This window comes from Paramormyrops kingsleyae, chromosome 3, assembly GCF_048594095.1.
Source record: "Paramormyrops kingsleyae isolate MSU_618 chromosome 3, PKINGS_0.4, whole genome shotgun sequence".
Lineage (NCBI taxonomy): Eukaryota > Metazoa > Chordata > Actinopteri > Osteoglossiformes > Mormyridae > Paramormyrops > Paramormyrops kingsleyae.
Window position 1 is genome coordinate 10551102 of NC_132799.1, and position 23453 is coordinate 10574554.

At 39.0% G+C, this 23453-nt stretch overlaps 1 protein-coding gene across 1 annotated transcript; it reads right to left on the bottom strand.

Moving 5' to 3' along the window:
* Window positions 1-743: 743 nt before the first annotated feature.
* LOC111859354 (regulator of G-protein signaling 7-like) lies at window positions 744-20244 on the bottom strand. The gene is made up of 15 exons (XM_072710366.1): window positions 20128-20244; window positions 11534-11672; window positions 11258-11354; window positions 10164-10214; window positions 9271-9377; window positions 8268-8319; window positions 7871-7935; window positions 6638-6714; window positions 6111-6192; window positions 5041-5115; window positions 4827-4907; window positions 3767-3828; window positions 2696-2821; window positions 1892-2078; window positions 744-1465 (listed from the first exon to the last, which is right to left on the bottom strand). Exons 2-15 carry the CDS (start codon window positions 11609-11611, stop codon window positions 1364-1366), a joined length of 1242 nt encoding a protein of 413 aa, XP_072566467.1. The 5' UTR covers window positions 11612-11672; window positions 20128-20244; the 3' UTR covers window positions 744-1363.
* Window positions 20245-23453: the final 3209 nt, after the last annotated feature.

Here is a 23453-nt window from a genome sequence, read left to right on the forward strand (position 1 = left end):
TTCATGACTTTTACTTTACCATACAATTGTTGGTAAAAAAAAAATAGTAAGTTTCATAATATAAAACATTATTAACATCCATTATAATTAAGTACACCGAACATAGCTAAGCAAAAATGTTACCAAGCACAAATTTATTTTAAATGCTTAAATGAAATTATGTGATTTATATTATGCCCTAAAATATACCAAAATAGGTTTCACAAATACATTTTTAAAGTGTTTGTGTCTAAATAAGCCTGTTGGCTATAGCAAAAGCACTAATGCAACACAGGGTAAGTGCCGCAAATGGGCAATTCATCAAATGTATTGTCCATCATAAATGCTTAGAAGCTTTCATAATAAGGTCTTAATTATAAATGTACCATGACACAGCACAAAATGAAATCGATGCAGAAGCACAGCGAATTACATGCACAGATTTTTCTTTATCGGATTTTCTGTGACATTGAAATGATCAAAAATAGGTATCAAATCCAGAGAGAAAAAAAGATACATGAAACATGCAAACAATGGATTTCTCAGATAAGTGAAAATCATGTTCATTAAAAAACAAAAAGCTTTAGAACTCATAGGGGATAACAGGATGACATCATAAGTCATGTGAGAAGACCCTGGGCCATCTGCACAACCTTGTCAGGCTGTCAGCTCATCAGCTGATGAAGCCAAGCCTAACTGCGTACCATGTTCCAAGTCAATTTATCACATTTGGTTCTACAGTCCCAAATTAAATATTGGAACAAAAAAAGGAAAACTCAAGAAAAACAGGCAACTGAAATGAAGGAACGAAAGAAAGAAAACGAAAGCCAAAGAAAACGAGTGTGTTCACATAATAACAGAAAAAGGAATGAGTAAAAATTTTAATATAAAAAGAACTGATCAATCATTTCTTTCTCATATTATCCCTGCTCTAAGCTGTGCATTAATTTTAACTTGGGACTTTTTTTACTCTTTTATAATGTTTCATTAGAATCGGTCCATTCTTTTTAAATTATAAGTGAAACAAGTAAAAGCATTTATATTCAATTTCCATTTAAAACATCAAAAAATATGGTTTCAGTTGCAAGGGAGAAAAAAAGTTTCACAAATGGATACATAAAAATACTAAATATATGACCATATGTCTCAAAACTAATAATACTAATTATATTAGACTAAATGTGATTTGTGTATATTTCTAAGAGTTTATTGAAATATAGTTATAAGCACATTGATGAATATAAATAGAAATATCTGTTTTTCAGTGGTCAAGCCCATTGAAGCCAGTTTAATTTATGAACCAGTCCTGTTTGCTTGTGAACTTTGGGTTTATCTTACAATCCTCTTCTGTCAGACTAGTTTGAGGAAGAATCCTGTCTCAGAATCAGCCGCTTGCTTTTTTCTTAGCTTGCAGCATCTCCTGGTAGTAACTGGAACGGATGAATCTGCTGTAGGAGTCACTTTTCATCAGTTTGAATATGTGCTCCTGCAGATGTCAGAAGAACAAGCAAACAGGCTTACAGCGAGCATTATGCCCCGTCCAACAAAGGAGTTTACTCTATTGGCTTTGTTCTGTCCTTGTTTCCATCCAAGGTCATATACTTGGGAATGGCTGGTAGGGACATGTCCTACCAATACTGTGGGAGTATGGTGTGTTCAGGGGGAGCAAAGAGTTCGGGGTTGATCTGATCCCTATCAAAGTTCAAACCAAACCTACACCCTTGCATTCATTACTAACTCTACTTCCATGTGTGCTGAGAAACACAATACAGTCAATTCCAATCAGAGTTTCCAAGCCATAAAAGAGCAGAGGGTACATGAAGCATAACAACAGGGTATTTAAGCTAAGTTCATTAACTGAGTGACACAATGAAATAATTTGTGATACAATGAATTCTGGTGTTTTCTGTACCTGAGCATCCTCAAAGACATAGCGCCCAGGGTCCCTCAAGTTCTGAGTGGTTTTGGCGTAACTCTTTGAATCAACATTGATCGCACTTTGAGCACCAGCTGCTAGGAATTCGTGCCAGATTTCCCAAACCCGAACTGGGACTTCCCTGATGGGCTTGTTCTTCAGCTCCTGAACAGCCAACCAGAACCTAAAGAGTGTGGCACAGCCAACTAACAATGTCGAAGATTCATTGACAGAATATACAAAAAGTATGACTATTGTATGATTATTAAGTACAAATATGAATTAAAATGTAAATGTTTCCATAGTACAATAATGTCTTAAAATTATTAATATTTTCTTAACAATGCCCACAAACTTGACCAGCATGAATGGTTAGAGGATGGATGGATGGATTTTGTCAACTCATTTTCTCAATTAGCAAATCAGTGGAGTTCAGACATCTGGATTAGTTTAGTCTTGCCAAGATGAAAATAGCTCAAAAGAGTTTCAGAAGAAGGATTGTTGGTAAACATGTAACTGAGAAGGGCTAGATTCAACACAAAGCAAATGTATTAGACTAGTTGTAAAACTGAATTGACCCAAAATTTGAGCAAGAAATTTTATTCAGATTGATTCTTCATATATCATTCTGAATATATATATATATATATATATATATACACACACACACACACACACACACACACACACATACACACACGCACACAACAACAACATCAATGTATATAATTCTGGCTAAAGCTAGCTGAATGAATAACATTTCTTAACATGGGACTGTAATCCATATACTAAATACTGTACCTCAGGTTTTCTGAGCTGAATTCTGATTCCAGAAACCTGAAAAACTGCTCCTGGCCCACTGGATCTTTTAAGACCTCATGAATCCCAAAGCCCCATCTCCGCACTCTCTTCTGATTCAGATCCTTGCTGCAAAGGTTGTTGGCCAACATGTAAATGCTACATCCAAAGTGCTGCAGCAACTCATTTACAGTATCATCAATAGGCATATTTAAGTGGTATCTTCAAAAGCAATAATTATCAAACTCAAAGGTTATTCAAATCAAGGCTTTAACATACGTTGTATGAGAATGAGGGAAAACCAACTAGACCAAATGCAATAACAGGAATTTTCTGTCACCATTTAAGAGACAAATGCTATGAAATTCATGCCCATAAAGACATCGTACCCTATATGTACTGAGAAAAAAACCTCTACATTCTTATTGCCAGTGATACTAGATGACCAGTTTTGTGTAAGACATCAAATAATGATAAAGATTAACACACTGGCTGTGTACGTATGATTGGTCTTGCTGGAAAGCTTGCCAGATGAAAGTCTGAAAGACAGGCATGGTTACACACACACCTGACTGCCATTTCCCACATTACTGTGTCATCTGAGATCCAAGGGTTGGAGGGATCAGGTGACGTAAGCAATGGGTCATACTCAACGTACTGTTCTGTATACCCTATCAAACTGATGAGAAGTATCGCATGCATGGTGGTTATGAATTGATCTAATGGAAAGACACAACTTTGAAACCTAAGAGAAGAGTGAGGATCAGTAGATCTTAACCTATAATCCATTTAAAAATTCATTTCAGCATGCAACAGTAAACACATTTCCAGTTACTGCGAAATAATTACATGCATGCATTATTAATACATACATGCACACATAATACATACATAATTAATTTTCCATACATCTTCCTGCCACGTGTGCTGGTCCAGGTTTATTGTCGAAAATTCATATTTTACCATAACTTAAAACCAAGCTATTGAAGTAAGAATAAAAGCATTACCGTGTTCAATTAAACACTGTGAGTTTCATAAGAAGGTCATGTCTAACGGGAAATTTGGAAGACAGACCTTTCTGCAACTTTTGACATTTTCATCTGATGTCTATTTAGCTGAGCTTGACAAAGTTTTATCTGAAAGGAAAAAATGTCAGCATAAAAGTTTTGTATCCAGTAAAATGGGAAATGAATAAATCTCTAAGAAATGTTTGTTTTTTACAATGCAAAGTAGCTTTATATCTGTAAAGCACACTTGTGTGCAATCAGTGCTGTGACAGTACTAAGCTGATATTGAACACTTTGTATTTTTATTGCAATTAATTTTTTTGCTAATTATGTTGTGAGGGTGATGCGGTGGATCGGTGAGTAGCATTGTTGCCAGGTTTAAGTCCTGCTCTGCATGTACTGTAAGGCATTTGCATGATTTCTCTGTGTTGCGTGAAATCCCTCCAGGTACTTCTCTTGCTACTGCAATCGGAAAACATTCTCTAAATTACTTTTTGTCGTGTGCGTTTTGTGATGGGCTGGCATCCTATCCATAGTGACCCCCTCCTATCCATGCTAATCTTGTGTTATTGAATAAGTGAATTGGATGGAGGTGCCAACTGAATGATATGCGTTTAAGCATTTATTTTGAACCACATTTTTCACCAAAATTAACCAGATTATCGTGTCATTTAACATGTTGTTGTGTTGCCTGTGTGATGTCAGGGACCAAAAGAAAAGCAATATGCAATTCTTTTCAGTTTCTGCAGATTTACTGAACACCATAAGCCCAGGGTTGTCAACTCTCTTCCATCTGGTGTGAATCTCACGCTTTAAAACTCTCACAGAAATCTCATGGCAGATCCACATTATCCCATTATAAACCTAAAATTAGCTACATCAAAAGTGTTGGGATAGTGTGCAAACCCTACAGACTATTCACAAGGTAATAAAACTGTTACATGAATGTAAATACATGTGCATGTGTGTGCAGACTCGTCTCGAATTGACATATCTCACTCCAGCCAGCTGACCAAAGCTGGCAAACCTGTAAGCCCCACATCTGCATAAGTTGTCTAACCGGCAAGTTTGAGAATGTAGGATTTCTGCAGATATGCTGAGCAGACGTTGACCCATGTGACGCCCACCTGTTTGTGAAGCTCTTCCTTTGTGAGCTGGTAGGCCTCCGGGTCAGGAGTCAGGTTTGGACCGTTGTTGTGTGTGTCACTCTGCAACCCACATACCACAGACAAAACCGCCCAAACTTAGTCAGACAATCGGTAAGTCCTCAAAGTCAATCTACACCATAGTTTAAATATTCCTTCTGCTTAACCTAAAATATTATAGAATACAGTACATTACCTTTCTTGTTTTACGTGGATTTTTCATTCTTGAGGATTTCTTAATGTCAACTTCCGTTGTGTTTACACAGCCAGGCTACACCACATAAACACAATCATTTTGTGATTCTTTCCTAGTGCTGTGTAGTATTAGAAGACACCACAGATTACCACAGACTGACACTTAGAAGGCTGATGATACATTTCCAGCCACACTTCATCCACAAACATATATAGATCAGCCATAACATTAAAACCACAGAAAAAAAATCGTTTGTATTTTTACAATGGCAGCTGACATGAGTGCAATTATGTATTAGAATGCAAACAGGTGAACTGGTGATGGTGGCATGGGTGCCTAAGGCTCACTGATGTGCGCAGGGAGCGAAGGCCAGCCTATCTGCTCTGATCCCACCGGAGAGCTACTGTGGAACTAATTGCTGAAAAACTTAATGCAGTGTATGGCAGAAAGGCTTCCGAACACCTAACCCATGCCGACCGCTTCCCACTACCGAAAGCACCTACAATAGGAATGTGAGCATCAGACCAGATCATGGAGCAATGAGTGTAGCCTGGTCAGATGAGTCACGTTTTCTGTTACATCTTGTGGGTGGTCAGGTGTGTGTGCATCGTTTGCCTGGGGAAGAGATGGCACCAGCATGCATTAATGCTGGGTTAAATTAATGTTATGACTGATTGATATATATGATTGATATATATTCTTAACAGTTCAGTGCCAAAAGCCATGGTAAAATTACATTCCTTCTGCTTTACTGCATAATGCATATATAACCTGCAACTATACCTACGGAGTTAGCAATGCTATTACTCATCTGCACTCAAACATGTAGTATGTGAAATCTAAAAAAATAAATGCATAAGGAGAAAGCCTACAATACCATTTTTCAGAAACTTCAAACTTAGAACGGCTATCAATGTGGTGTTCATTTTTTCTTTTAACCTACAAAGAGTTACGGAATAATATTCATCCATCTTGCAACTGCTTGTCCTGATCAGGGCGATCAAGAAATAATATGAGGAATAACAGAAATATGTGTTACTCTGAGATAGATGAAAGTAGGCTATTCTTACCACTGGTCTATGAACATCCCAAAAGGCTCGCTCTTGACTGTCAAGTATTTTCCTCTCAACCTTGTCTCTCTTTCTATTAACTCTGAGGAACATAAGGGTATGTATTCAGCAACAGCGTTTATAACAGCTTATTAATTTCTAATGGATTGCTATACCCTTACAATGTGTTCTCCTATATCGTGTGCATTGAAAACAGGCTCACACAACAACACCGGTCGTTAACGTCAAAATGAATAAACCGCAAAATTATCACAACTAATTAGTGTATATCACTGCCAAATAATATTTATAATAGCTCATTCATTATTCGATTTTACCATTTATTTTCAATTTTATACACATTGTTGAATGTCCGAATATCCAACAATGCTGACTCCTCCCTACATTGTAGGAGAACATACCATATTACCATAATATTTAGCTTTCCAACTTGGATATATAACTGTTAGTGCCAGTGATTACAATGGGAAAGAATATAGTGTTCAGGAAAGCTAAATTAACCATTTATAGAAGTACGATCCACTTACTTTGCTTGTGCTTCTGCTTGCATAAATATAAACTCCCATTTTCGGGCAAAATCTCGTTGTAGTCTGGCTAAGCTTTCCTAGAACCAAGAACACAGTTATGGACGGGTCTGTATACTTTATGAAGGTACTTTATGTACTAATATGTACTAATAAATAACAAAGCATGACCTTCCTTCCATCTTCTATTTGTTTACCCTGGTGAGCATCCTGGATGAACCTGGAGTTCAGCATTAGGTACAAGGCAGGGACACACACCCACACAGGGTATGTGTGTGTGTGTGTGTGTGTGTGTGTGTGTGTCTTTCTGCAGGCAGCAGAAAGTCTTAGGATGTTTGATTAATTCTCTAAAAAAATGTTGCAGTTTTTTGGGGTTCATGACAAAATTTTCTTTTTCAATTCAATTCATTAGAACTATAATTTGGTATATATTGATATATATGTTATATATATTTTAAAAAAATAATTACTTTTGTTATAAAACCACTGGCAATGTTTTTTTTCTGAAATAAGCGAGCGTCCCAAGAGTTTTTGTGAGCACTGTGTGTGTGTGTGTGTGTGTGTTTATTTATCTACAGTATCTCTGTACTTTTTTCATTCATATCTGAATAAAAGCTATTTATCCAGGAAGATACAGAATCCAAGCTTTGTCTGTGTGTGTGTGGGGTCTGCCCCCGAGTGTGGCTGTCCAATATTCTGTTTTATCATCTAGGATGACCTCTCCATTGTGGGATTAGCAGCTATTGATGATGGATGCATGGATATCTTTGTATATCACGCAGATGATGAATAAGCTTATTATTAATAAGGTCATTATTACCAGTGAAGCTTTAAATGAAATGTCAGTGTAGGGACAGGTGACATGAACACCAAGTAAAAAGTTAATAATCACCCCAAGGATGAGGATACTTATATTTGAGATACAGCAAAACACAAAAGGAAGCAAGTTCTGCCAGAGTTTGTGGATCTCGGATCAGTTTACAGACACTTTAAAATCAAAAGAACCATCCTGTGATTTATAAATCATTATGAATTTAATTAAAATTTCATTTTAAATAGTAAAATTGCATGTCCAAATGTTTTGCTATTATCATTTTGGCAGTAATGTAGCTACCTAGATAGCTTAACTTTCTAAGAGGCAGAGGTGGTATGAGAGACTGCAAGAATAAATTATAAAAGAAATAAAGTAAAAACAACGTAAAACGAGGTGACAAAGGAAATGAATAAGGAACATACGGCTTCATGGTCAGCAAGCTCCAGCCGATCTTTGTTCTGCATTGTTCTTTTGCATAGATAAACTGCTACGGGAAGCAGGAGTAAAGAGTAAAAGAAGGAACCCTAAATTATTTAACTATTTATATAATTAAATTACATACATTGGTATATAAATATAATTTGGAAGGAGGACAGAAAAGAAAACAAGGCACAGATAAATGTATTAGGGGCCTTTCAAATACATGTAATGGTACTACTGTAATGCTGTAATTTAATGTAAAGATATTTTAACCAGTTTGTATACTTAAGTTTGGTATGCATAAATTAAATTTGAATACATATGTATTATTATTATTGTGTTGTTGTTGTTGTTATACACATATCCATAACACTGAAATGACCAAGATCTTAAGCTTACCATAGTCAGTATTTTCTGGTTCCCAGCAGTTTGATGGCCAGAAATAGGGAGTCTGAATCAAGATATTATTATTTTCAGTAAAGTTTACCTAGAGCTAGGGGGGGGGCAATCTTATCCACAGATGGCTGGTGTGTATGTAGGGCACTAGACTGTGTGGCAAACTATACGGGCTGCCAGTCCATCACCGGGCAGGAGGCTCTAGGTAAACTTTACTTTTTGGGATAATCCTTAGATCTGCTGTTCAAACCCAGGTTTGAGGACTCGTCAGCCAATCAGTCATCTAGTTAGTAATCAATTAGGGAGCTGCAGCAAAAACCCGCACAAACCCTTTCTGGATAAGACTGTCCACCCCTGACCTAGAGGTATCTGTTAATTTTGTATTCAGTTATTCTTCAAGAAGTTTTAATATACTCTATGAACATCATGAAGATTGAACTTGCAAATATTGGTTCAGCTATTTAGCACAAACGCATAAAGAAGACATAAAATAATATACCTCATAAAAAATACTGTGCATTATTTTTTGAGTCAGTCAAGTTGTTTGTTACTTGACAAAGAGCTGAGTATTAGTGCAGTAATAAATACCCCATGAATACCTGCTTCCTGCATCACAGCTGCCAAAACAGTAGCTTCAAAATATATACTAATGCGCTGAACTTCAATAAAAATGATTTTAAAATGTTTATTGGTGTAGAAAACAAAACATGATGCTATTTAAAAACATTGCAAACTTATTTATAGAATAAGAATATGACATATTTAAGGTTTGCTTAAATATTATGTACATTCTATAATGGTCTCCATCATTCACTTTCACCTGTTTAGGCTTAAATTTCCCTTCCCACATGCAGGGAAGTTAGAAAGGGTTCAAAAGTGAACAGTTTTTCAGATGTCAGTTTCAGATGAAAGTTATTATGCCACATATGAATCTACTTAAAATAATCCAGAAGGAAATGACTGAATGAATATACAATCCGCATTTTGTGAACGTCTTCTGACCTACCTGAAATCTATAAAATGTTCCATCATTCTTCAGAGTCAGAACATGGTCAGAAATTGGAAAGAAGTATCCGTGTGCTGCCATTAAGCTCCCCAGATGAACAGCCTCGACTGGAACACAGAATTGTTGTGTTTGTTGTTGTGTAAGTATTCGTTACATTACTTGCCCATGTACTTATGCAATTAGGCAAACAGGGATTCCCTCTAAACTGCCTGAAGTCTATATGAAGGTGTTCATGTATGTGCCCTGTGATGGACTGGCATCCCGTGCAGCGTGCCCCGCAGCCTAGTGCCCCGTGATGGACTGGCATCCCGTGCAGCGTGCCCCGCAGCCTAGTGCCCCGTGATGGACTGGCATCCCGTGCAGCGTGCCCCGCAGCCTAGTGCCCCGTGATGGACTGGCATCCCGTGCAGCGTGCCCCGCAGCCTAGTGCCCCGGGATGGACTGGCATCCCGTGCAGCATGCCCCGCAGCCTAGTGCCCCGTGATGGATTGGCATCTTGTGCAGCGTGCCCCGCAGCCTAGTGCCCCGGGATGGACTGGCATCCCGTGCAGCGTGCCCCGCAGCCTAGTGCCCCGGGATGGACTGGCATCCCGTGCAGCGTGCCCCGCAGCCTAGTGCCCCGTGATGGACTGGCATCCCGTGCAGCGTGCCCCGCAGCCTAGTGCCCCGTGATGGACTGGCATCCCGTGCAGCGTGCCCCGCAGCCTAGTGCCCTCTGCTGCCTGGAATGGGCTCCACACCCTCCCACGACTGTGATAAGTGATTGTATGATGGAAGGATGACGATAAACATTCTTTATTATTTATCACAATTATCTTAATAGGTATTTCAATTTATCTGACTCTACCTAACATGTGTAACTGAGAAATTAGCAAGAGCACATATTACAGTACCTTGGTCTTCAATGCTTAGTTTTTTCACCATCCAATGAACAACATCAGATCCTTAAGAAGGAAGATAATTTATTTAGAGGCTTATATAAATTTGTACCTTTCCACACTATGGAAATTAATTAATGTATACTATGCAAGGTTTTAACAACATAATATACTTTTATTACAGTAGTCAGAGATGGATAGTTTAGGTCCAGACGCACCCACAGTCACAGAGTGCTCAAATGGTTGGTTGAAACAAAATCCTGGTCTGGACTTTTACTCTCTGAACCTGAATTACCAGCCATCTCTAACAGTGGTTGCTGAAGGTGGCCTGGTGGCTGAGTGGATAATGTTGCTTCTCCCAGCTGGGGGGGTTAGATCCTGCCTGTTCTCTCTGTGTGTGGAGATGCATGTTCTCCTTGTGTTGTGCAGGTTTTCTTCCCGAAGGTGAAATACATGCAGTTAGGTTAGTTTGCATCTATATTTTAGCAGAACTCTAAGAGGCCTCAGATGGCATCCCATCCCGTGTGCACCCCTGCCTGCCGCTCTGTGTCTGCAACAGACATTGGCCTGTGAACCTGACCAGGATAAATAGACGGGTAGAACACTGTGCTTTGCTTTAAATTGTAACTGATGTGTGATAGGGCAAATAAATTGTTTTTGATTAATTCTTGCTTTTATGAAATTACTATCTGTATTAGATTCCTGGGTTGTGATGTCACTTTAATTCCTGGCCAGGATTAGTACTCATTAGAGCACTAATATTAGAGAATGGAACATTATACTCTGTAGACTCTAGCTTTCTATGGCTAGAGACATCAAATTCCATAATGAATGAGTGTAGTGAAAAGTAAGAAATGTATAGAAGTAATACGAGTAATCTTAAATTACATTAATAATTGGACTTATACAATTTACATTAGCAATACATCTAGTCAATAAGGATCACTTTGCTAGAAATTATGAGACTTAAATCTTAAAATAGTTTATAATAGTATAAAAACAAAGTCTTTTATATAAATGGAGGCAAAATGCAGTAAAAACACAATCATTCATAAATAAAAAAACAAACAAATTTATATTTGTTTAAGGCTAAATAATAATAGTCTTACCAGAAAAAACACTCGGGGTCTTGGATAAAAAGCTTTTCACTGTTCGAATAGTAATTCCATTTTTTTCATCTTGCATTTGTGCTACTACGTCCTCCATCTGAAGAATGAAAAGTTGAGATTTTTAATGTCAGCCAGTTTACTCTTGAAACACTTCTGATGTCCTTCCTGAATGGTATCATTTCCATAAATCTTAAATGGGCAGTTTATTTAGCATTTCTCAAAAGTACTGTAGCACACAATTCATATTCATGTCTTGGTTCTGCTGCAATGTCTTACCTTTCTGTAGATGAGCATATTGGGAGATTCATCCAAAGCACCACTGTTGCTCAGGCCAAAAGTGTTTGTGCGTGCCATAGTGAAATATGCTGAATAGCTCTGCTACTGTCAAATGCTCTGGAATTTATGGTTCTGTGTCCTGAAAGAGAATTCATTGACTTTAATGCAATTCCATTATAGTTATTGCCACTGCAGATATTACAGCTAAATTTATCATATGCATTATGGTGATGAGGTGATTATTATGGATGATGCTTCCTGTAACAATAACAACAGCCATCATCATCATCATCATCATCATTATTATTATTATTATTATTATTAATAATAATAATTAAGAAGCTTATGTATATTAAGTAAATATAGTCTAAAGATAACCAGCAATGATGAAGAAGCAACAAGCACATTTATTTTACATAAGTAATATGGCCACCCTTTAACCAACCTATCCAGGCTGAAGGAACTATGGCTGTTTGTTTGGTGAAAGAGTTGCTTCCCCCTGATTTTGCAACCAATGTTTCTTCATTGCCACAAGCTGCTCAAATTCCCCTGTATTTCTCCTGTATCTCTCCAGGTGTATTTCCCCTCACCCTCGTCTCCTGTGCCTCCTCTCCCACTGCATGACACACGTCCTAGTGGCCATACATGGTTGTCCAGCCAAGAAACCCCCCTTTGTTGGGAAAGTGGACTGTGCTTGTGCTGTGGTTACCTTGAATGTCCTTCTTTGAATGTCCTGCCTCCAAGGCTGTCAAGTTAATGCTCCAAGGATCATGTTATGGCAGAAAGGCTATCTATCCCTTCCACTTATTGGAACCCATAGGAAGTCTTTAGCAAGCCTCTGCTTGCCTACTTCCACACTCACCCTACAATTACACTAATCGCCCTGGTGCCTGGCAAATGCCTTATGGCAAATTCTGATCTTGGCTACCATCCAGTGATCCCTTTTTATTAAGGTATACAGTAAAGTTGTCCTCCAAAGTGCCTGCAACCTAGATTGTATACAGGGTGGGATGAGTAGTAGACTTTCATGCTACTACACGGCATTATGAGTAGTTGGTTATGCCTTTGGGGCTGGTAAATGCCCCAGAACTATTCCAGGCTTATGATGATGTCCCGAGAGACATGCTACTTCAGATTATCATTGTCCCTCAAAACAACACGCTGATAAATGATCCTGACAAAAAACCCACATTCAAGGTTATGGAAGCTGGTCACAAGTTACACTTTTGGATTAATCTGACATTCCATATATGCAGTCATCACCAGCCCTCTGGCCTCCTCCTGGTGTCTCCAATAACTCCCCACATCACTGACATTACTCAAGTGGACACAGTGAACTAGTGATCACATCATTCACATGATATAATTTTTTTCTGGTCCAATCTAATACTAATATTAAAATTTTGAGTATCTGCCAATATCAATACCAATCTAATATTGTTTTCCTCTTTATCAACTACTAAGCATTAATGTGATATTTCTATTGATATATTTCAATTAGTATCTGCATTTAGTATTGTAGCAGCATTGTTTCAGCATGCTAAGAATTGGAAAATATTAGACATGCGCCGACTGTATTGGGCAACTATCAGTAATAGCTGATGCAGCAACAATCGGCCGTTGGCTGATAGTTAAAAATGAACCGATATTTACCACCGATAATTCCCTTTAAAATGGTGACCCACGCTGCTTTGCACACCCAAATACTAAACATATCTGCTGTGTGGAATATATTAACGTTAGTGAAAACGACGTTAGAAATGCATTTTGCAAACATTGCTCTGCTAAAATTTCACAAAGAGGTCCTACTAATAAACATTAAAACACAATTAAAACAAATTTGACTGCTCACCTTAAAGTGAGACTGTAATGAGTATGAAGAGTTTTTGAAAAACAAATCCATCCCAGGACAGAATGCTGTAGTACTGCCAAATTACACCAATCCAGCAATAATGTAAGTGATTGAAAGCAAAAGAATATTCAGTTCAAACAGCATGAAATCAAAAGATATTACCTGGAAAACTATAGAGTTTATCACACTTGATGATCAGTCCTTCTCTGTGATAAATGTTAGAAATATATAAGATGTATACAATTATAAAACGTAGTACTGAGGGGGTGTTCAATGCCAGAGTTGGTGTTTTCTCACCAAAAATAAATGTTTTCATATTTTTTAAATGTAATAAATATATTTTTCAGTTTATTTAGGTGGGAAACTTTAAACTTATTTAAGCAGAACACCCCAAACTATTGGTATTGGCCAGAAATTCTGCTTCTGTGTTTTATTCGCTAACAACTTTAACAAAAATGAACAAAAATATTTCTTATAGTGTGCAAATTATACTATATGTATATGTATGTACATCTAGTGTGTATAAATTTTAGTGTTGAGATCTATGAAAAATCTACACTATTCCTTCTTCCTTCTGCATAAAGTACATTAAAAATGCAAAATTTGCCACACTGACAAGCTTAGGCAAGACACAAATGTGCGGCGCACCCAAGACAAGAATTTTAATATTAATAATATAGTATGCACTTACACTAAAGCATTTTATGTATTACTAATATTTACATATGATGTGATTTTATGTGATTCAAATCATTCTTAGTATTGTTTTTGACTTATATGTTTTTGCGAGTTTCTGCAATCTTTCAGCGAGCTCCAAAAATATTCCCGATTAATTGTTCACAGCCAACTCACGAATAACCAAAATTGCGAATGTGAAGGGGGTATTGTATATCTCCCACAACCGATGAACTTCACAGGAATTTTCATGATTTTTCGGACTACAGTATCTCTGATGGAAAATCAGATCGGTTTCTTTCTTTGTTGCTCTCCGATATCCAATCCAACATTATTTGCCGGTATCGACCCGATACTGATAATGAGTATCAGATTGGTGCCATCTCTATAGTGAACCAATCTTGACGCCTGAGTGATGTAGGAATAGCATAAGGTAAACCCGATCCAGATCATGGGAATGACCTCCATGGTCTCAGGCCTCCAGGTGAAACATCTGGTTTTACCCTAGAAGGAGGGGGTACTGTCACAATTCCCAACTTTAGTAATCAAAGTCATCATGGACGTTCTTTGCATCAAATCAAATCTGGAAGCATTCCCAGTTAACAGAAATGAAGAACAAGCAAACAACAAGCAAGTAAAAAACAAAGGAACAAAGCATTTTTTCTGCTACACTCCACATACACTGATCAGCCATAACATTAAAACCACCTGCCTAATATTGTGTCGGCCCCCCTCGTCCTGCCAAAACAGCTCCGACCCACTGAGGCATGGACTCCACAAGACCTCTGACAGTGTCCTGTGGTATCTGGTACCAAGACATTAGCAGCAGATCCTTTAAATCCTGTAAGTTGCAAGGTGGGGCCTTCATGGATCGGACTTGTTTGTCCAGCACGTCTCACAGATGCTCGATCAAATTGAGATCTGGGGAATTTGGAGGCCAAGTCAAGACCTTGAACTCATTTTCATGTTCCTTAAACCATTCCTGAACAATCTTTGCAGCGTGGCAGGGCGCATTATCTGACTGTAAGAGGTCACAGCTATCGGGAAATACATTGCCACGGTACTTAGGGTGTACTTGGTTTGCGGCAATGTTTAGTTAAGTGGTACATGTCAAAGTAACATCCACATGAATGCCAGGACCCACAGTTTCCCAGCAGAACATCGCCCAGAGCATCACACTGCCTCCATCGGCTTGCTCTCTTCTCATAGTGCATTCCGGTGCCATCTTTTCCCCAGATAAACTTGTCTGTCCACATAGTATAACAGAAAATGTGACTCATCAAACCAGGCCATCTTCCTCCATTGCTCCTTGGTCTGGTTCTGACACCCACGTGCCCATTTTAGATGCTATTGGAGGTGGACAGGGGTCAGCATGGATTATGTGTTCTGACGCCCTCTCTGTCATAGGCAGCTTTAAGTTTTTCAGCAATTGCGTGCTGCAGTAGCTCTCCTGTGGGACCACAGCACACCAGCTCGCCTTTGCTGCCCAAGCACGTTATCAATGAGCCTCGGGCGCCCATGACCCCATCACCAGGTCATCGCTTGGCCTTCCTTGGGCCACTTTTGGTAGGTACTGCCCACTGCATACCAGGAACACCCCACGAGACCTGCCATTTTGGAGATGCAAGCCATCACTATTTGCCCCTTGTCAAAGTCGCTCAGATTCTCACACTTGCCCATTTTTGCTGCTTCCAACACATCAGCTTCACAAACAAACTGCTTACTTTCTTAAATTGTAATGGCGCCCATGATAGGTGCCACTGTAACAAGATAATAAAGATAATAAGTGTTCTTATTGTCATGGCTGTTTGGTGTATTAAACGAATCACTCCCAAAATCATCTGGCTCATTTTCAGAAATCTCCAAAATGATCAGCTGCCAAATAGACATTTTATCTAGAACAGCTACTAAAATCTTCTGGAGTAATTCAGGTGCGGTACATAATTTCTCTTGTTATAATATATCTATAATATATCTTTTTCATTAGTTACAAAAATGATGGCCAGATTCTCATAACAAATAAACTTAGACAGCCATCTAGTGGACATATTAAGATATGCCCCGGGGCAATTTCTACATACAGTAGTTATCCATACCGAAAAAAGTATTTCCCAATCCTATGTTATGATTTATATTTTAAATGAGACTGACAACTTTACTGTTATCTGTCTTCCAGGTACTGTACATGTCCACAGCTGATGTGAAGAGAACTCTGCCATGAGTAAACTCTTGCAAAGCTGCTAGACCAGACAACATACTGCACCTGGCAGGGTGCTCAGGGATGTTCTCAAGATGCAAGACTTTTATTTGCCACATGCATGAATATAGTGATACAGCAGCAGTGAAATGAAATTGCTGATGCTCTAGACTGTCATAAACAATATAGAAGGACAACCAAATTAAATAACTTAAATTAGTAAAAAAGTATTCAGATAAAGAAACATGTAAAAAGTATAAAATAGTTAAAAGAAAACATGAGAACATATTTAAAGTGCAGGTTGCGGTTTAGTTAATTTTCTCAGTCCTAGCCATAAACCTTCAGAGGTTCTTGTCTGTGCGCAGCCACTGAAACAGCTTATGACATGGTGGTGAGTGTTTCTGATTATATTTAATGCCCTGGACCTGCAACATTGGATGTGGATGTCCTGCAGGAAGGGCAATTTTGTCCTGGTGGTTTGTTCAGGCGCACCGTATCATTCTCTGTCAGTCTCTGCCATCCTCGAAACTGCAGCTGCCGTAACAGGCTGTGATGCTCCCAGAAAGCACAGATCCCACAGTAACAGTGTAGAAGATTTTTGCTGCGCAGAGGAGATTATGAGTTTCCTCAGCTGCTTCAGGTGAGACAGTCGCTGTCTTGCTTTCTGCACCAGGGTGGGCGTGTGGGTTCTCCGTTTCAGGTCCTCAGAGATATGAACTTTGAGTTACCTGCGGCCGATGTCTCTTTCAACGGGAATCCCAAAAATCTTGAGAGGTGTGTACTCCCTCTGCTGCTCCTTCCTGAAGTCCATGACCATCTCCTTGGTCTTAGAGACATTCACGTCCAAGTTGCTAGCTTGGCACCACAGAGCTTCTTCACCTCATCGAGGTATGCCGCCTCATCCCCACTGGACCTTCCAGACCTACCACCATGTCATCCACGAATTTCCCAATGGTGTTGGAGCTGTGCATGGTGAGATAAGCACCCGAATGTGTACAATTTTTAATGGTATTTCCGAGCCTCAAAAAAGTCATGATGCATTACTACACCTTTGCTGTGGCACACGCCAAGTCATACCATTATGAAAAACGATCAACCATACCCTACAAGAGGAGATGTCGAGCAAAGCCGCTCCAGTGACACGCCAAGGTGAAATTCTTCTGCAACGGCGTTGAGAGGGACTCTGTACCCTACTATCCATGAGCACCATGGTTTAAAACACTAGGATTCCATAATGAAAATATCAGATCCAATATCATCATCATGATGATAAAAAGTGGTCTTAGCCTCACCACTGTAGAGAACTTGAAATTCTTGACAAAAATCATTAAAGTTGTATGTGTCTAGTCCAAGTACATCTGTCCAGTCCCACAAGCCTAATGCTTAACATTACTTACTAGTACAACTGACACACTATCATTATTGTCACAGATAACTGTTCTTTAGTCTCCATGCATTTCAACCAATCACATCGTCGCAAAATCACCAAGGGTGGATTTCCCAAAAGCAATTCATCTTAGCAAATAACTAACAAGATAATGAATAAAGGAAGTAAAGACGCAAGTAAGGTCCAGGAGTGTTTGCCAAAACCCTTTGTTATTCCAGAATTAATGAACAAACTAAGTAGTACTTTGTTGGTTCCTCTCCAGCTTGTGTGATAAAAGCACAGACTGTCAATAACAGTAAAATTGATTCCACATACACTGCCCGTCCAAAAAAAAGGTCACCATTTGAATTTATATCAGCAAATACTTAAAAGCCAATGACTAGATCATTATTACAGTCCTGCAACGTTATGCAGCAATAAAGTTGTCAGCTGAGTACCTGAATCTACTGAATGGTCAGGTTACACCTCCATCCATCATCAGTGGTTTTTCTTCTCTGTTGGCAGGGGCATATTCCAGGACAAGAATGCCAAGATTCACTGGGTTCAAATTGTCAAAGAGTGGTTCAGGAAGCATGAGGAATCATTTTCACGCGTGACTTAACCTCATTGAAGGTCTTTGGGATGTGCTGAAGGAGGCTTTATGGAGGTTCAACTCACTTGTCAATACAAGATCTTGGTGAGAAATGAATGCAAATCTGGATGAAAATAAAGGATGAGATGTTGCATAAACTTGTGGAAACAATGCCATGACAAATATGTGCCATAATCAAAGCTAAAGGCGGCCCAACAAAAAATTCAAATGGCGACTTTTTTTTTGGATGGGCAGTGTATGTCAATGGCGAAATACGAGTCAAATCATTGCCATAAACACCTTCAAAAAATGACTGTGTCTTGAGCTGACTGTAGCCTCTCATTTTCTTCTTCCGGTGCTGAGATATTTTTATCGGCCATCGTGAAATGTCAGTCCTCTTCTCTGTCTTTAGCACCTTTACTGACTGACTTCTTCAGTAACCTCAATCAATCAAACCAAATTCGTCGTAATAACGAAAACAGGCACAGCACTGTAACGTTAACATTACTACACAGAATAAAGTAATGGCTTAACGTAACAGGACAATATTAAGATAGCAAAATGTATACAATAATATATGATGTATAATAAGCAAACGATTTACTGAATGCCTTTACTTACCGGAGAATACATCAAAATACTTTGTACACACCTTTTCCTCTTCAGTTCATACCACAATGGTTTTATTATATTTTAGAGTAAAAATAAACTAAATATTAACACAAACCAGATGCCACCCAAATTTCATCAATCTTTATCAACAAAGTTTAAAAAAACATAACAAAAAAGTTAAGTAGAGTGGTGGAAATTAAATGAATCTGCACGTGGTGAAAGGTCATGTGACTGTATCTCAATAATTATAATATCAGATTACACTGACAACAATTATACAATTATAATTAATCTGAATAACTTTTAGATTAACAAGTACAGTGGTATCTCAGTTCTCGAACTCATTAGAACTCGAATTTCTTAAAATCAAACCAACCAATTCGAAAAAAAATTACCTAGGACTCGATCTGAATCTCAGAAGTCAAACCGTGAACGCTGACCTAAGATAACTTGTAGGCGTGGGGAAATGAGTCACGCGGCACGTCTCTCAGCGGAAACAAAGGGTAACGCTTCAGTCTCAGCCTCGCATTCGCTGTAATAGCATAGTGCATGTTTACACTAGCTGAATACATATATTTAGACAGTAAAATACATTTACACAATGATAGACAGTAACAGTTATTATTATTTAAAAATAAAGATTTCTTATTAATTATTTTAATATCATTAACAATAAGCCATTAATACATTTAATTATAATAATATTGTCGGAGACAAAGGCGCAGATATCAGGGTATCGGGGAATATGGGGTTTAATTACAGGTAAGACATGCAAAACGCAGACGGACAATACAATAACCGGATTGGGGAAACAAACTGAAACGTGGACGAAATACAGAGGACTAATGACAACAACCAGAAACAGCTGATCACACAGGGATTCCATACGGGGTTAACGAGGGGGCGTGGCACACGGAAGGAGCGGACGATTGGGGCAGGACACATTGTTTTTTTTTTTTTTTAACTTTACACATTGTTTGGATACATTTATTTTCTTACTTTACAAATTACTGTTTTGATAAATGTGCTTAGATGTGTTTAGTACAGTATATGCTCTTCTTGTTTTATCCGGTTCATTTTGTGTTTAAATGCTAAAAAACATATTTAGGTGTAAATGTTTTGTGGCTGGGAACCAATTAATCGATTTACCATTATTTCTTATGGGGAAAATTTGATCAGAACTCAAACTTTTTAGGATTCCATCCGGAGTTCTGAACGGATTAAGTTCGAGTTCTGAGGTACCACTGTATATGGATGAAAATAATATTTGAAATTGCAGAGAGAAACATATGCTAGTTACCTTGAAATGGAACAGCTTGTTCGTCCACGTACCGTGATGTCTGGTCCTAGCTAGATTATACATCAAAGGGAGTCTATCAACCCAGTGTAGATAAAATCCTGTAGTCCTTTATTAAATTATTTTAGTGGATTATGATTATGATCATGTATAGCCAATGAGTAGCCTTGGTGGGCGGGTCTTAATTTGGGAGCCGTTAGGCTGCCAAGAGAAGACTGTTGGATAATGGCGGACGGGTGACGTGGTAACGGATTAATGTGAAGTTTTCCTAGAGGGATCACAGTCGAGTAATACACTTCGAACCCGAGTGGCCCGGTTTTGCTGTTGCGGGATAAAAGTCTGCGATGAGAATTGGGAGCTAGTATCGACTGCACTGTCTCAAACGGAAAGCTTAGCGAGCAGTCTATGTTGGATACCATTTAGTGTGCAGCGGAAGACAGTAACGCAACAGGACTGTTATGTAATTGCGGCCGACGACGGCGGGTGTGTCAAATTGTATTTTTCGTGTGTTCGAGTAGTATCCTGGCGTTGAGTGGAAGTTTGGCCGTTTAAAAATTGTCTGTACTGTTATTTTTTCTGAGTTATACCTCTTAGTTTATGCCTTTACATGATCGCTGTATAGTGCTCAGACTGATGTTTCTCATGTTAACAGAAGGTGGAGCGTTTGATGACTCCGCGACAAAGCGAATGTGTTGGACTTAGTGAACGCCTATTGGTGTTGTGTTATGTTCTTCTTAGGCATTGTAACGCTGGAGTGTTTTTCTGTTATTGATGACGACGGAACAAATTGTTGGGAATTGTTAAAAGGGGTTGCTCGTGCTATCTAATTTCTTTTGAGTAAATGGTGTCTAATTCAGCCTTTCGATCTGAAATATTTTCCTTTATGTCATGCGTTTTATAGCCTACTGTTTATATATCCAGTACATTTTTGGTAAGGTTTGAGCACAAATGAAAGATATACAACCTTTCCACTTACAACATAAAACATATTTGCACACACAATTACTGGGACTAAAAGAACTTGGGGTGAGGGACTCGGATCTTCTCATTACTTAGTCTCCCTGGGTAGGATAGCAGCCGTTTTCCCCTACAAGGCGGGGTGTAATCCCCCCTGCTATACCAGCTTGTCCTGTGCCCTCTGAGGCAGTCTAGTTGTGCAGTCCTCTAAGCGAAGTGCTGATGCCAGTGCCCTGAATCTTTCCATTGTCATGACACTTTTATGATGAGCTTCCAAAGTCAATAAGTATTATTTCACTAAAACGAGTAGGGATGCACTGATACCAGCACTGGGTTTCAGGCCAATACTGCACTCATGTACTCATACTTGTACTCGTAAAATTCTCTGATTCCAGAAACCGATACTACTTAATTGCAACATTGTACTCAAAGTCATGACATTTTTTCTTTCTTTTTCTTGCTTCCCAATCATATTTTGTCGTCTTGCGAGCGATTTGTCAGCCGGAAACGTTTAGGAAGGATAAATGACAAGACCAGCATTGGCCAATTGCCAAGTATACGTGAGGGATGTCAGCAGTTTGGACATATTTTAAGATAAGGGACAATGGCAGAAGTAAAGCAGACTGTAAGCTCTGTTCTGCTAAAGTGTCAAAAGGCGAAAGGGACAGCATGTCATTTGACACAAGCAATTTGATCAAACATCTTAAGACACACCATAGTGCAGAGTACACAGAGTTTACTAATGCTAGCAGAGAAAGACCGCAACAATGAACCTTAGCGCAAATTCTAGAGAAGCAAGAGAAAAACTCTACAGCAGCGGTCTCCAACTCCGGTCCTGGAGAGCTACTATCCAGTAGGTTTTCAATCCTACCTGGCTTCTGATGAGCCACACCTGTTCTCAGGTAAATACCAGGGCCAGATGTGGCTCATCAGAAGCCAAGTAGGACAGAAAACCTACTGGATAGTAGCTCTCCAGGACCGGAGCTGGAGTCCCCTGATCTACAGACAACCCATGAGCAGTAAAAATAAGAGGCTCTTACTTACTACATTGCTGAGTTCGTCCTGTCATACACTTAGAGACATAGCTCGGAGTAGGGGCGTAGGTTTCATTTTTACACTGGGGGAAATGGGTAATAAGTGGGTTGGGTTGTGTAGCATGGCCCAGTAGAGCCACAACAATAGTTATATGTAGAGTTTTCTTAATACGATAGCATAAGTAATCGATTTATTTTTCTTTACAAAATTGTGCCTAAAACCTGGGTCTTGTGGCCAATACATGTGCTGCTGTTCAGTTTCGAAAAGCCTCAAAAGTTTTTTGTATTCACTCTTAGTTTAGTTAAATAAATGCTTCGTATATGTCCTTATTCAGGTAATGATGTCTCGTTCACAGTGCCCCCAAGTGGAACACCATGAATATTGGCAAGCAAGTGAAGAACATGAAGGACATATCAAAGAAGTCCTCTGTCATGACATATACCGCATACATACACCAGTTTGCAATACTAATCTTAATGCACATTTCAGTTTGTGCACATGCATTCCCCAACTGCACCAACCATCCACCTTGACTTGCACTCCCTGTTTCAGAGCTGCCCATCCAATAAGCAGCCCTAAAATACCATTGTGTTTCCCACAACAACTTTTGCGACTTACTCACTGAGCAGCAGACAGAAAAGTTGGCAGCATGAACCGGACATTCTAGTATGAGGTGTTTATGTGTCATTCTTTGGCCGGATCTTTGAACTCTTTGAACTCGATGTAATAAAACCCGGATTTGTACTCAGTGGTGGTTAACCATGTTTGCTTCACAGAAGTGCGTAGAATACCCTGGGAAGCACTGAAGTACCACAAAGTACCGATCCATTGTGTTCCAGTTGCAAGGGGTCACACCGCCGTTTTACCTAGGTCCCAACCAGACACGCATATGATTACCCCAACTATGGTGCTCACAAGTATCTGGGATTCTTCTTGCAGGGGTGTCTAGATTTTTACAATGAAAGCCCATGTTGTACCCTTGGAAAGCCCTAGGCTAGCTGTCAGAAGATGGCTGCCTAGGTAACTGCCTATGTTGCCCATAGGATTGCCCATAATTGTTAGTGATTCCTGCATAGTGGATACTGCTGCTGGTAAAGTGAAGAAAAAAGATCTGTAGTTTGAATTTTTCCCCCTGACCATTATTATCGTTTACATGGTGTGGGTAGGTGAACTAAGGTCTTCCAGACGTAACAAAGCACTTTCTAAAAGACAAGCATTTGAGTTTTTCTGAATTAGCTTTTCCCATACTTACCCAGCAGATGGAGAAACTGCTTCACACATTACCATTCCTTCTCAAGCCTGGCATGATGCTTACTTCTGAAAAGTAAGGAGGCTAT

Coding starts and splice junctions, on each gene's coding strand:
- LOC111859354 (XM_072710366.1), bottom strand. CDS start 11,611: ATGGCACGCACAAACACTTTTGGCCTGAGCAACAGTGGTGCTTTGGAT. Junction 4,908..5,040: donor ATCCACGTAAAACAAGAAAG/GTAATGTACTGT, acceptor TGTGGGTTGCAG/AGTGACACACACAACAACGG. Junction 2,079..2,695: donor TTCAGCTCAGAAAACCTGAG/GTACAGTATTTA, acceptor CACACTCTTTAG/GTTCTGGTTGGCTGTTCAGG.